Source organism: Desmodus rotundus, chromosome 9 (assembly GCF_022682495.2).
Source record: "Desmodus rotundus isolate HL8 chromosome 9, HLdesRot8A.1, whole genome shotgun sequence".
Taxonomy (NCBI): Eukaryota; Metazoa; Chordata; class Mammalia; order Chiroptera; family Phyllostomidae; genus Desmodus; species Desmodus rotundus.
The window spans coordinates 75,044,968-75,059,735 of record NC_071395.1 but is presented as its reverse complement, the minus strand read 5'-3'; the positions used below and the strand labels follow the sequence as shown (position 1 = coordinate 75,059,735).

Genomic DNA, 14,768 nt, shown 5'->3' with positions numbered 1-14,768 from the left:
TAATGTGTACCTGTCAATAATCATTTTAAATGTAAATGGCTTAAATGCTCCCATCAAAAGACATAGGGTAGCTGAATGGATAAGAAAACAAACCCCATATATAGGCTATCTGCAAGAGACCCACCTCAGAATGAAAGATACACACAGACTAAAAGTAAAGGGATGGAAAAAGATATTTCATGCAAATAAAAATGAAAAAAAAAGCTGAGGTAGCGATATTTATATCCCACAAAATAAACTTTAAAACGAAGTTTATAGTAAGAGACAAAGAAGGACATTACGTAATGATAAAGGGAACAATCAAACAAGAAGATATAACCCTTGTAAACATTTATGCACCCAACATAGGAGCACCTAAATATGTAAAGCGAATGTTGATGGACATGAAGGGAGAGCCTGACAGTATTACAGCCATAGTAGGGGATTTTAACACCCCATTGACATTAATAGATAGATCTTCCAGACAGAAAATCAACAAGGAAATGGTGGCCTTAAATGACACATTAGACCAGATGGATTTAATTTATATTTTCAGGGCATTTCGCCCCAAAGCAACAGAATATCATTCTTTTCAAGGGCAAATGAAACATTCTAGGATAGACTACATATTAGCACACAAAAGAAGTCTCAATCAATTTAAGAAGACTGAAATCATATCAAGCATCTTCTCTGGCCATAATAATATGAAACTAGAAATCAATCACAAGAAAAAAACTGAAAAACACACAAAGACATGGAGGCTAAATAACATGTTACTAGGCGGATTCTCTCTAGAGCACACCCACATTTTTCTTCCCTCTCAGACATGCATCTTTACTGTTCTCTCCTACAGTCTGAGCGTCCCCATGAGACGTGTAACCAGAGGAGCAATGGGCAGTGGAGGTTCATCCCAGGCTAACTCCCTGAATCTGTCTCCAAGGTCCATTTTCTCTGACTTTGCAGTGAGTCCACTCAGCTCAGCTGGCACATTTTTTTCCTGTAATGTTTCCAGAGAGCCAAAGCAGAGCCCTGCCTACCAGGGGTGTCCAACCTGTGGCCCTCAGGCCACTTGCAGCTTAGGATGGCTATGAATGCGGCCCAACACAAAATTGTAAATTTACTTAAAACATTATGAGATTTTGTTGTGATTACATGTCGCAATGTATTTAACATGTGGCCCTTTCTTCTTCTTCCAGTGTGGCCCAGAGATGCCAAAAGGTTGGACACTCCTGGCCCTAGACTCTCGGTGCTTCTTCTATTCTAGACTTTTCAGTGAGGTAAAAGCAGCCCCACTTTGGCCCACTTCTTTCACTTTGACTTTTACTTCTTGGTGAGGCCACACAGGCTGGCCTTGGCCCACTTCTTTCCTATAACATTTCTTAAGAGCCAAAGCAGCCCTGCCTAGTCACCCTCCTGTTATTTCCTCTACCTTAAGCCCTTCCTTTGTTCCATTATCCCCAGCTTTAATAAACATACTCTCAAAATCACCTGAACTCATATTGTGAAATCTTGCCTGCTCAAAGTCAAGAACCTACACACTACCAGTCAGCCCGAGGCAAAACCGCAATGGGCCTATCTGGTGACACTATGAGGACTGCTAGAAGCCTTTTCCTGTGAGAAGCCCTGAGGAGTTGCATTAGCAAGGGTCCTCCAGCCTCCACCCAGCATTAGAAGCCAGCACAACCCCATCCCAGCCAGCGCCGTTCTCCCCGCACCCCAGACCACTGAAGGACTGCTGCTGACCTGCTTCCTGCTTGGGACTGTTTGGAGTACTAGCAGAGGACACTGAAAATTGTCCCTTTCTGGTCTGAAAGAAGAGCCTCCAGACTAAGAAATGTGAACAGATTGTTTTGTCTCTGAGGATGTTAATTATACCAGACTCTTGAGGAAGAAAAGGAAGTATTTTTTTATGATTGAATGGATTTTAATATGAATCAAAAAGTTGCATTTTTTTAAATGATAAAATAAATAAATAAAATTTTACTAAACAATGAATGGGTTAACAATGAGATCAAGGAAGAAATCAAAATATACCTTGAAAAAAATGAAAATAGGTACATAACAACCCAAAATCAACAGGACACAGCAAAAGCAGTCCTAAAAGGGAAATTCACATCATTACAGGCCTATCTCAAAAAAACAAGAAAAATCTCAAATAAACAATATAACAATACACTTAAAGGAAGTTGAAAAAGATCAACAAAAACAAAACCCAAAGTGAGTAGAAAAAAGGAAATAATGAAGATCAGAACAAAAATAAATAAAATGGAGTCTAAAAAAATACAAAAGATCAATGAAACCAAGAGCTGCTTCTTTGAAAAGATAAACAAGATTGACACACCTTTAACCAGGCTCATCAAGAAAAAAAGAGAGAGGACCCAATAAATAAAATCAGAAACAAAAGGGGAGAAGTAACAACTGACACCAAAGAAATACAAAGTATTGTAAGAAAATATTGCAAACAACAAATTGGAGAATCTTAACAAAATGGATAAATGCCTAGGAACATACAATTTTCAAAACTGAATCAAGAAGAATCAGAAAACATGAATACACCAATTACAACTAATAAAATTGAAACAGCAATAAAAAACTCCCAACAAACAAAAGTCCAGGACTGGATGGCTTCACAGGTGAATTTCACCAAACATTCAAAGAACTAACACCTATTCTTAAAATTACTCCAAAATATTTAAAAGAAGGGAAGACTTCCAAACTCTTTTTGTGAGACTAGCATTATTCTAATTCCAAAACCAGATAAAGACATACAAGGAAAGAAAATTATAGGCCAATATCCCTGATGAACATAGATGTTAAAATCCTCAATAAAACATTAGCAAACTAGATCCAGCAATATATTACAAAGATCAAACACCATGATCAAATGAAACTTATTCTGGGGATACAAGGTTGGTACAATATCTGCAAATCAATTATCATGATACACCACATTAAATGAAAGATAAAAACCACATGACAGTGTCAATAGATTCAGAAAAAGCATCTGATAAAAACCTAGTACCCATTTATGATAAGAACTCTTCAGCAAAGTAGGAATAGAGGGAACACACCTCAACATAATAAAGGCCACATATGACAAACCCACTGACAACATCATATTCAATGGGCAAAAACTACAAGCATTTCCTAAGGTCAGGAACAAGACAGGGATGTTCACTTGTACCACTGTTATCCAACATAGTACTGGAAGTCCTAGCGACAGCACTCAGACAAGAAGAAATCAAATCCAAATTGGAAAGGAAGAAGTAAAACTGTAATTATTGGCAAATGACATGATACTGTATATAGAGAACACTGAAGATTTTACCAAAAAAACCCACTAAAACTGATCAATGAATTCTGTGAAGTAGCAGGATACAAAATAAATATCCAGAAATTTTCTGCACTTTTATACATCAATAATGAACTATCAGAAAGAGAAACTAAGAAAACAATCCATTTACAATTGCATCAAAAATCAAAAAATACCTAGGGATAAATTTAACCAAAGATATAAAAGACCTGTACTCAGAAAATAGGACACTGAAGAAAGAAATTGAAGAAGATACAAATAAGTTGAAGCATATACCGTGTTCACGGATAGGAAGAATTAACATCATTAAAATATCCATTCCACCCAAAGCAATCTATAGATTCAATGCAATTTCTATAAAGATATCAATGGTGCATTTCACAGAACAAGAACAAATAATCCAAAACTTTACATGGAATCACAAAAGACTGCAAATAGCAACAGTGATCTTGAGAAAAAGAACAAAGTTGGAGGAATCACATTACCTGATCAAACTATACCATAGTAATCAACACTTATAGTAGGCCACAGTAATCAAAACAACCTGGTGCTGGCATAAAAACAGACATATAGATCAATGGAACAGAATAGAGAACCCAGAAATAAACCCACACCTTTATGGTCAATTAATATTTGACAAAGGAAGCAAAAACATACAATGGAATAAAGATAGTCTATTCAATAAATGGTGTTGGGAAAATTGGACAGATACATGCAAAACTAGATGAAACTAGACCATCTTCTTACACTATGCACAAGAAAAAACTCAAAATTTATTAAATACTTAAGTGTTGGAATCAAAACCATTAAAATCCTAGAAGAAAACATAGACAGTAAAATCTTGGACATTTCTTATAGCAATATTTTTTCTGACATATCTCTTCAGGCAAGGGAAACAAAAGAAAAAATAAAAAGAATGGGACTACATCAAACTAAAAAGTTTTTGCACAGCAAAGAAAACCATTAACAAAATAAAAAGACAACCAAATGAATGGGAGAATGTATTTGCCAATGATACATCTGATAATGGGCTAATACCCAAGAATTATAAAGAACTTATAAAACTCAACACCAAAGAAAAAAACAAACAAACACAAAATCCAAGTGAAAAATGGGCAAAGGACCTAAATAGACACTTCTCCAAAGAGTACATACAGATGGTCAATAATCATCAGAGAAATGCAAATTAAAACCACACCAGTCAGAATGTTGGCAAGGATGTGGAGAAAAGGGAACCCTCGTGCACTGTTGGTGAGAATGCAGACTGGGGCAGCTACTGGAAAGCAGTATGGATTACCTCAAAAAATTAAAAATGGAACTTCCTTATGACCCAGTGATTCCACTTCTTGGAATTTATCTGAAGAAACCCAAAGCAATACTTTGAAGGAATGCACATATACGCACCCCTGTGTTCACTGCAGTGTTATTTACAATAGCCAAGATTGGGAAGCAGCCCGAGTGTCTATCAGTAGATGAGTGGATAAAAAAGCTGTGGTGCATTTGTACAGTGAAATATTACTCAGCAAAAAAAGAAGGAAAATTTACCCTTTATGACAGCATGGATGGACCTGGAGAATATCATGCTAAGTGAAACAAGCCAGTCATAGAAAGATCATATGATTTCACTTATATGTGAAATCTAAATGACCTAACAAGCAAAATGGTGGCAGACTCATATGGAGAGAACAGTCTGACAACTGTCAGGTAGTGGGTGATGGGGGAGGAGGTGGAGGGATTGAGCAAAAAAGGAAAACCAAGAGACACAGACAACAGTGTGGATTGTCAGGGGAAGGGGGTGGAAGGAGGTGGAAAACAAATGAATTGATTATATTAAATTAAATATAAAACAGTAAAATAAAATATTTTCCAGCTCTGGGGGGAAAATACATGGCATCATGGCATTTAATGAATGACTTATATTGAATTGAACTCAACTGAATGGACATTGTCTTCTAGATATTTTTTGGTATCTTATAGTTTCAAGTCTATGAAGTTTGCATTCCATTTGCTAATCACAGAAAAATATCGGCAAAGTTTCACTGTCCTACAACTGCGGCTTTTAAATTATATTTTAACAAATATGTTGAGTCCTTGAAGCCCACAACTTCAGTAAAATTTAATGATATAGCTAAACAATTAGGGGGAACGAGAGTATAACTGCAAAACATATTATTATTGAAAAATTACATAAAGAAATACATTTTTAAGAAAATTTACAGCAACTCAAAATAAGCCTACAAAATATTTCTTAGTAAGATTTCTTGTACGTACTGTATTGAATGAATAGATTTTTAAAAGTTTGGAATTCCGCCTCGGGGTGTTGTTTCAACATTTATGTATCTTATATCTTTAGCTTCTTCGCTTCTACTAGCTTTTTTGTCTCTGAAATTCAAAATGAGCTAGTCCCTCTGATTCAAGAGTAAAACAATTACCCACCACCTTGAATTCTCAACTACATTGGCACTTTCAGGTCTCAACTTACTGGTTCCCTCTGGCACCGAGCCCTGCTGACTAGACACCCCCCACCCCCTGGAAACTTTCTTTCTTGGCTTCCACAATACCACTTTCTCTAATCTCCTCCTTCCTCTCCAACTTCTCCTTTTAAATCCACTCTTCTCTTAAACATTAATGATTCTCAGAACCCTTTGGTTTTAAACCATTGGCCTATTTGATTTGCCTTCTTTCTTACCCAATTTAATCAATTCTAATTAATTTCATATATTCCTTATTTTCTGGTTACATCTACAGACACCTTTCTGAACTTGACCTTGAGCTCCAGATAACACCAGTACCTCCAACACAATATACGCAGAACTAAACTTAGCATTTTCCTCATTAAGCCTGTCTCTCCTCCAGTATCTCCATATTATATTAATGTTGCCCGAGCCAGAAGCTTGCAAACTCTCGCTGCCCTTACCCCAATGTCCAATCAAGTTGATCAGTCTTACTAATGGCATCCTTTCTACTCTTCTCATTTCTCGTTTTACCCACCTGTAGAATAAAGTCCTAGCTCTGGTGCATACACATATCTCCAGCCTTATGTTGCATCAACCAACCACACTGAGTTCTGTTTCTATGAAATGAGTTAGAACACATAAAATACTTAGGAGAGTTCCTGGCATATAGTAAGCACTCATTCCATGTTAGCTGCCATTACCACCACCTCCACCACCACCACTCCTGCTTATTTACTCCTCACACTCACCACGCTGTGTCACAGTTTTATGTCTTTGCTGATGCTATTTTCCACCCCTGGAATTATTCCTTTTGCCTATTTCCTCACTCTTAAAAAATATTTTTTAAAGTTCTGCTCATGTTCTCTCTCCTTAAGAAACCATTTCTGATATCTTAGGTCAAGCTAAATGCCCAAATTTGAGCCTTAGTATAAACTTGTAAAAACTTGTATCATATAGCTTAATATATTACAATATATTATAATCGATCACCTGATTTTGTCTGCCATTTCAATTAGAGCAGGGGTCAGCAAACTACAGCCCCTAGGCCAAACCCAATGTACTTCCTGCTTATGTAAAGTTTTATTGGAACACAGAAACAACCGTTTGTTAGTATATTATCTAATGCTAAAAAGGCAGAGTTTGGTAGTTATAATGCAGATCCTATGGTCTACAAAAAAGAAAAAAATTATGTGGAAGTGTCAAAAGTGCACAGGAACCAGCTGGATGGGTCTCCCAATGACAATTTCTCAGACAATTTGAGCATCAAAATAGATGATGATAGTAAGGAGTTATAACCCACTTAAAAAGTGAGAATCCATTAAAAAATACTAAAAAAAAAGAATCTAAGAGGCTGTATTTAAGTAAATAAATCAATGTGGGTGAATGGAAGCTCTGCTTTGCAATAGAATGCCAGCAAATAAATGCAGAAGGAATGATGGAGTTAGAAAACCAGGAGCTGACACTCACTGAGATTAGGTGACTCAGGTGTGAATAATCAGTGGCTGCTAACACAACTGGCTGAAAGTTGGATGAGAAACCGAGTATTTACACAGCCTCAAAGCACCTCCTCACAAATTACTTATTGATCACAAAGGGAAAGATAACAACTTGGTAGTGGAAAAATCTGGCAGACCCACCAAAACAAAATAATCGACATTAACATCACCAGAAATGGGACAAGCTGACATGGTGGGACTCCTGACATAATGCAGAGGAAGACACACATCACTTCTTGATATTCTGACCAAAAACACATACCTGAATCTGACAGTGGAAGCGTTTGACAGACCTAAATCAAAAGATGTTATAAAAACTGGCCTGTACTCATTAACAATGCTAAGGTCACAAAAGACAAGGAAAGTGTGAGGAAGTACTGCAGATGGAAAGGAGACTCAAGAGGCAGACAACTGACTGCAATGCATGAGCTGGGGCCTTCAGGCCTGTGAAAGACGCTATTAGGGAGGACAATTAGTGAAATCTGAATAAGCTCAGTGGATTGGCTAATAGCACTGTATCGATGTTAATCTCCTGATTTTGATCATTATACTGTGTGTGTGTGCGTAACGGGGAGAGGAAAAGATATTTGAAAAGTGGTAAAATTCAGGGAATCTGGATAAAGAGTGAAGAGGGTTATTTGTACTATTCTTACAACTTTTTGTAAGTTTAAAATAATTTCAAAACAAAAAGTTTTTTTAAAAAAATAAACTTAGCCATAATGCAGCCATCCTACAGGCAAGTAGCCCTTCCTACCTCAAAAATTAGTTAACACATTTTATAAATAGCCTTTCCAGGTTCTCCCGCTCATTTCTATGTGTTCTTTGCGCAGACACACACCCCACAGGGCCCGCCCCGCCCAGCCCCTGCAGAGTCCTCAGGAAGCTGAGGTGAGCAGGAGTCCTTTCTCCCACCAGCTCTGACCAAGCCTTTACCTGTGGAAAACCCGAACAAGAAAACAAGGTAGACAAACATGAAGCGACATAGGTCTCTCAGGATCATCTGCAGGAGAGAGCAGTCTTGTCAGAACCAAGTCCATGCCTGGGCGGGACCCGGGGAAGGACCAGGACTGTGTCAGCCGAGGGGTTAATGCTGAGCCCAAGTGGAATCAGAGAGCATGCAGTGAGATTTGGTTTGTTGGCATGTAGCTTAGGTGTCATGAGGGTGTCATCCACAGCACACCCCCCATGGCCTTTGTTCTGGTGGCGGGGGGGCTAGTTAACAGGGGTGGGTCAAGTTTTAGGGAAGCCCCCAAACCTGGGTCAAAGCCAGATTGCCTGACTTGGGGGGTAATTAGCTGGGACAGTGGGCCTTCAGCCAAACCCACATCTCCTCAGACACTATGGAGAGGATGGATGAAACCTGTGGGACCGGGTTCCACATACCCATAGGGAAAACAGACTCTGTGGAGAAGGAACTTGGGCCCTGGCACCCACCTTCTCGATCATGACAGCATAGATGCCCATCTGCTGGAAGCCGCGGGTATAGTACAGCATGTTGGTCCAGCCCATGGCCAAGGAGAACACCATGGAGGCCACATACTCCTTGCACTGGCAGAAGTACAGCACCACAGTCCCCAGCATGAACAGTGACTGCACAAAGCTGAGGGTGGAGTGACAGGAAGCCCTGTCTAAGGAGGCCTGGCGCCCCCACAGACAGGAAGACCCCCACTGCCTGGGCCTCTCCACAGAGGAACACACCACAGGCCATGGTGGGAGGGAGGGCTAGCTGTCCTGCGCCCTTTAGCCCATGATTCTCGGTGGGAGTGATATTGCCCCCATGGGGGCAAATGTTGGTCTGGGGTAGGGGGAATGTGAAATCTTATGCTTTTTATACATAAAGCACAGATATAAATACTATATATAGCTATACAGTATATTTGTGGTATTACAATTTTATGGGAAGGGCAATTGGAAAAAATGATCTAAAAAGACAATAATATCCCCGGCCAGTGTGGCTCAGTTGGTTGGCTGTTTCTCTCTCACATGGATGTTTCTCTTTCATGTCGATGTTTCTCTCCCTCTCTTTCTCCCTCCCCTCCCCTCTCTCAAGTCAATAAGCATGTCCTCGGGTGAGGAATAAATAAACAAATGCATAAATACATAACATAAAAAGGCAAAAATAAAAATGGCTGAGAAACACTGCTTTAGCCCCAGCCACCTTCCTGCCCAGTTCCCAGAAAAACAGCCAACAGAGGTCCTAGGAAGTCCCTAGGCCCATGAGGAGAGACAGGCCTGCACTCCTGGGAAGCCACAGGTAGAGTCTGGTGGTCACACCCTCAAACTCAGGAGCAGGGAAAATGTCCCTCAGCCCCTTAGTCCAGTGGGGGCTGCCCAAGTCGGAGCCCTGGACAGGGTGGAGAACATCTGGAGGATCCTATGACAGGGTCTGCCCAGTGGTCCTTTTTTACTTATTAGTCCCAGGCTTACTTACTCATCACGACCTCCTCCTGAGAGTCCCCCCGGCTGAATTAACACTGTAGACCAGTGACCAGTGACCACTTTGCCTCCCATTTGTGTGAGAGAGCCCAGCAAGAAGCTGCCACTGTGCTGATTTGAGTCTATTAAAACTGATATCAATAAACAGGCTCATCAATTCAAGTTCTGCTGGAAAGAAAACCCTCGGCACTGGCAGAACCTTGGCCAAAGTAAGAACCGATGCCAACTGAAACAGGGAAAGGGTTGCCTTGGGTGGCAAATGAGTCCCCACGTAGGAATTTTGGAAGCTGAGAAGCAGTGGACAAAGGGAGCTCACTTAGAAGATCACAGAAAGCCCAATCTGAGTCACAGCGGGAAGAACTGAGAATCACTTCTTTTAATCAAGGAGCCTCAAAAGGCTTAGGGACCCCAGGAGGGGGGGTGACAAGGGACTCAAAATAAGGAAGAGAGGAGGTTTTGTCTCTGAAGAGGATGAAACGGGGTTTTTAGACCCAGATTCATCAAGTTACTAGTAAAAGCGTTGATATTTTACCAAAAACAGGAGACTGTATGATTTTTATACAATACAGTTTACAGAAAGCCCTCTTTTCCACTCGGCTCTCCAAAAGTCGGCAGCCAGACTTCTTTCCTCCAGGTCAAAGATTGAAAAGATGCAATAGGCTGACATTGGATATTCTCCAATAAATGGGTTATCTAGACCACCCTAGAGTGATCAAAATTGATAAGCTCTATTTACACATTAAGAGCTTCCAACCAGCTTTCTAGTCCTTAACTCTTAATCAAGAGCAGGCAGCAAAGATTTCCAGAGATCCTGAGGATAGCCTCTAACATAAGTGAATGAAACAAGCAAATAGCCTTAGAGAGACAAAAGAAGATAATGCATCCATGAAATGAGAACAGAGTGCTATAAATAAGGAACAAACAGGATTTTTTAAAAGAGCATTTGGAAATTAAAAACATAATATCAGAAATAATAAACCCAATAGAAGAGTTGGAAATTAAAGTTAATTTGAACTTCCCAGTAAGAGGAGCCAAAGATAAAGAGATAAAACACAAGTGGGAAAATATAAGAACTAGTTCAGGACTAGGTCAGGAGGCCTATGTATACCATAGGAGTTCCAGAAGAGAGGTCAAGAAATAATTCACAAAAATATCCCAAAAAATAAAGGACATAAATTTCCAGATTGAAAGAGCCTACTAAGTGCCCAGAACATTGGATAAAAAAAGATCTAAATCATGATGCAACACTAGGGAAAAAAAGAAGAAAATACAGATTTACAAAGAGAAAAACCACAACAGGTCTTAAAGGATCCAGAATCTGACTGGCTTTGGACTTGTCATCTATAATACTGGAAATAAGGAAACAATGAGGAAGTATGTTCAAATTTTTAAAAGAATTGTATATCCAAATTATCAGTCAAATGTGAAAGTATATTAGAAATATATTCAGATGTTCCAGATTTAAAAGAAATGTTATTAATACTTCCCACATCCCCACTATGGCTTATTTCTTCAGCTGAGGATGCCCTCCCCCAAAATATGGAGATAAGTCAGGAAACAGGAAGACATAGGGTGCAAAGAACAAGAAATACAACTCGGCAGAGAAGCAAGAAGGACCTCCAAGGTGCTAGTGAAGAAGGAACGACCCCTTGGAAGTATACATGGGAGCAACGTGACTCAAACTCAGGCATGGTGACAGTTGTCGTCTCCACGCTATCTACCATCACACCATCTCTTTCACCAGGGGAAATGCTGAAGGATGTTGTCAAACAAAACAAAACAAAACAAACAAACAAACAAAAAACAAGAAAGAGACAGGAACTCTAAAGCAGGAGAAAAACAATGAGAACCCTAAGGCTGGCAGCAAAGAGAAGTCCCGGGATGACAGCTAAGTGGCTGGCTCAGAGGACAACCAGCCCATTTAGAAAGAGTGGACAGAACTCCAGGCAAAAAATATGGGGAATCTGACCATATAATTTATGTCTCTGATTTTGAGGAAAATTGTACTGAGAGGCTTCAAGTTGTGTGTGAGAAGGAGTAACAATGGGCGCAAAGAAAACAAGGTAATTATTAACGTTAGGAGAAACAGAAGGAAAAGAAATATTATAGTATATTTGGAAGCTCCACTGCAAATAATATTTGCAGAGACATAAGAATATAAATACTGAATACTAAATAAAGTAAAAATTACTACAAGCCACACGGATGGCTAGAGGAAGGAAAGAAGAGGGGAAGGCAGAGTAAGGATGCTATATCCTCGTCTACCAGATGCACAATGTTGAAGAAAGAGCTACAAGAATGGGAGCTCATTGTTCCTGAGGAGGTCGGATTGCCAGGAATGGGAAGGTTGAAACAAGGAATTCAGATAGTGACTACCAGCTTTTTAGAACTCTTTAAATTTCTACCTATGTGAATGAGTAGCTTTGGGAAATTAAATTTTAAAAATGATTGATATGTCCACAATGGGCCTTTCTAGGAATAAAATCAAGTTTATTGGTATACCGTCATGTAGGAGAGCATTGCTCCTCCTAGTAAACCAAATCAGCATTGCGCTAACCTATAGACCCTGCCCTTGAATTTGTCCTTTGGTACTAAAGTGTAAGTATCTCAAGATTATAGTAAAAGGATGGGGTTTTGCATCCTAGGGACAAGCTAGCTGCAATAGGGTGAGAAATCAACTCCCTGCACTTGCCAGGAATAAAGAGAGAAGGCCCAGAGGTGAGGGAAACCTGGGGTCTCAGTAGAGGCCTTGAGCTGAGATCCCAGGAGAAGGACATTTTGCCAACTGAAAGCCCCCTCTGTACCCTGGGCCCTTCGAGGGAACCTCATAAGGCTCTGGCTTATTTATGAAGGAAAGTGGTTCCCTGTGACATCTACATTGTTTTTATAACTGGTTTGTTAATCTGTCTCCCCCTAAAGCAGTAATTCTCAATCAGGGGCAATTTTGTACCCCGCCCCCCAACCAAGTGGGGACATTTGGCAGTATCTGGAGACATTTATGATTGTCAAGACTGGGGGACAGGGAGAGAGCTCCTAGCATCTAGTGAGCAGAGGCCAGGAATACTGCTGAACGGTCTACAGTGCACAGGACAGCCCCCTACAGCAAAGAGTCATCCAGTCCAAAATGCCCATAGTGCCAAGGTTCAGAAACTCTGCCCTAAAGATTGGAAATCCCATGAAGGCAGAAACCACGTCTACTTTATCTTGAGATTCCAGGGCCAACTTGGTAAATGCCAGACAGATGGACAAAAGGATGGGAAAAAATGAACAAGGGTACATCTGACTCAGACTATACACCACAAGAGCCCACGGAATGGGTCTAGCATTCCCCAGCACCTGGTTCATACCTGGCACAGTGTGGACCCGGGGTATTCATTCACCCACCAAACATTTACTCAGTGCCTTTCATCATTGACTCAACATGGTACGCAGTCCTACTATGTTCCGGGCTGAGTGTTTGTGAGAGAATGAGCGACAGCTGATTGTGGTATCCTCAGGACTGGGCCAGAGGAGGTTGTCTGCTACTGAAGCACTAGAGCTGAAGGGTCACTTACAAAAGTATCTCACTGTAGCTGTCCACAAACAAGGATTTCAGTGATGGCCGCCTCTGCAGGAAATATTGAATCTGCAGGTAAACAGACAAAGTAAGATTCCTGGAAAGGTTAGATGTGACTACCATATTTTTCGGACTGTAAGACGCACTCTCCCCACCAAATTTGGGAGGAAAATGGGGGTGCGCCTTATAGTCCGAATGTAGCTTACCTGGCTCTCTAGGGGGGCTGCGGCGGTGGAGCAGGGGTTTTTTTTTTTTCCTACTTTCCTCCTCTAAAACCTAGGTGTGTCTATGGTTCGGTGCGTCTTATAGTCTGAAAAATATGGTAAGTGCCGAGCACCCAGAATGGCACCATGGGAAACGTGTCAAAGCAGAGATCATGAAGGGAGTGGAGGACTAGTGGGGCAATGTTACATGACAGTCAGGAGCGATTTTAAAGATAGAGAGTGCAATGACAACTATCCCTGGAAGTAAAGACAGGAAGGAAAGTCACCAATGTTATTAATTGTTGTGCTTGAATGATGAAATTGGGTGGGGCTTTTTTCCTTTCTAATTTGTGCTTTTTTTTCCCTAGTTTTCTTTAAGTACACATTACCGTAAAAATTCTTTAATCAGCTTCCATTGAACTAAGTCACCAGATTAACCAGCACTTCCCACTCCTTGCAAACATTCTGACCGATGCCCATGGCCCTGCTGATCACTGGGGCTGGCAGATCCTCCGCAGGACACTCCTCCTGTCAGCCCTGTGTTTGCCAAGAGTGGTTTTTGCCTGTTGCACTTACTACTCTGGCTTTGTAATTTATTATAATATAAACTACGAGTGTGAAAATAAAGATCGTTGTTTCCATGAAGACAGAGCCCAAGACTGTGGATAAGCTCCTTAAAAGTAAATCACTTTTAAAAATTAGATGTAGCTTAGATTAAAGGGGAAAAAATTACAATAATACCAAATTATTTGTACATGTAACAGTTGCCCCACATTCAAAAAATAAACTGTTCACCTATTAAAAGAATGGCAAGGAATGTGCATCTATGAGTTTGCAGTTAAAATAAAATGGTTCCAGTATATGCGTAGATTTCTTTCATTATGCTGAGCTTTAATGGACTGTTTTTGAATAATCGAACAACTACCAGTTATAATCACATCTCTTAAAGGCTTCCCCTTTACTTCTGTAATTAAATGTTACATTGAGTGGAGATCCTCGTCTTCAAGAATGACTGCCTTCAGGGACCCACTGGGCAGATGCCTACCCTCCAACTGGGAATGCCTTATCCTCACCTGTGCATCTCTCAGCTCCTCAAGCAAGGCATTACCTGCCCAATGAATAAATAAGTGAGTGAGCACTGAGTGATTCTCCTGGCTTTTTGTTTTGGTGATGATGGAAATTCACAGTATGGAAAAGAATGCTTACCCCTCGGAAAAAAAAGTAGACTCCCCCTAATACAGAAAGAATCTCTCCAATGACACGGAAATAGTCGCCAACAGTGTGTTTCACCTTATAGGGAGGCTGCAAGGTGCAAAGAAGTTAGTGACT

At 40.3% G+C, this 14,768-nt stretch overlaps 1 protein-coding gene across 3 annotated transcripts in view; it reads right to left on the bottom strand.

Annotated features, from left to right (window-relative positions):
• Positions 1 to 14,768, bottom strand: part of TRPV1 (transient receptor potential cation channel subfamily V member 1) — a 39,173-nt gene that overhangs the window by 9,992 nt on the left and 14,413 nt on the right. For all 3 annotated transcript variants that reach the window (XM_045199317.3, XM_053912023.2, XM_045199318.3), the window contains 4 exons: positions 14,646 to 14,741; positions 13,235 to 13,305; positions 8,679 to 8,844; positions 8,178 to 8,244 (listed from right to left, as the gene is read on the bottom strand). In XM_045199317.3, coding sequence (XP_045055252.2) covers positions 8,178 to 8,244; positions 8,679 to 8,844; positions 13,235 to 13,305; positions 14,646 to 14,741 — 400 coding nt within the window. The remainder of the gene's footprint in view (positions 1 to 8,177; positions 8,245 to 8,678; positions 8,845 to 13,234; positions 13,306 to 14,645; positions 14,742 to 14,768) is intronic.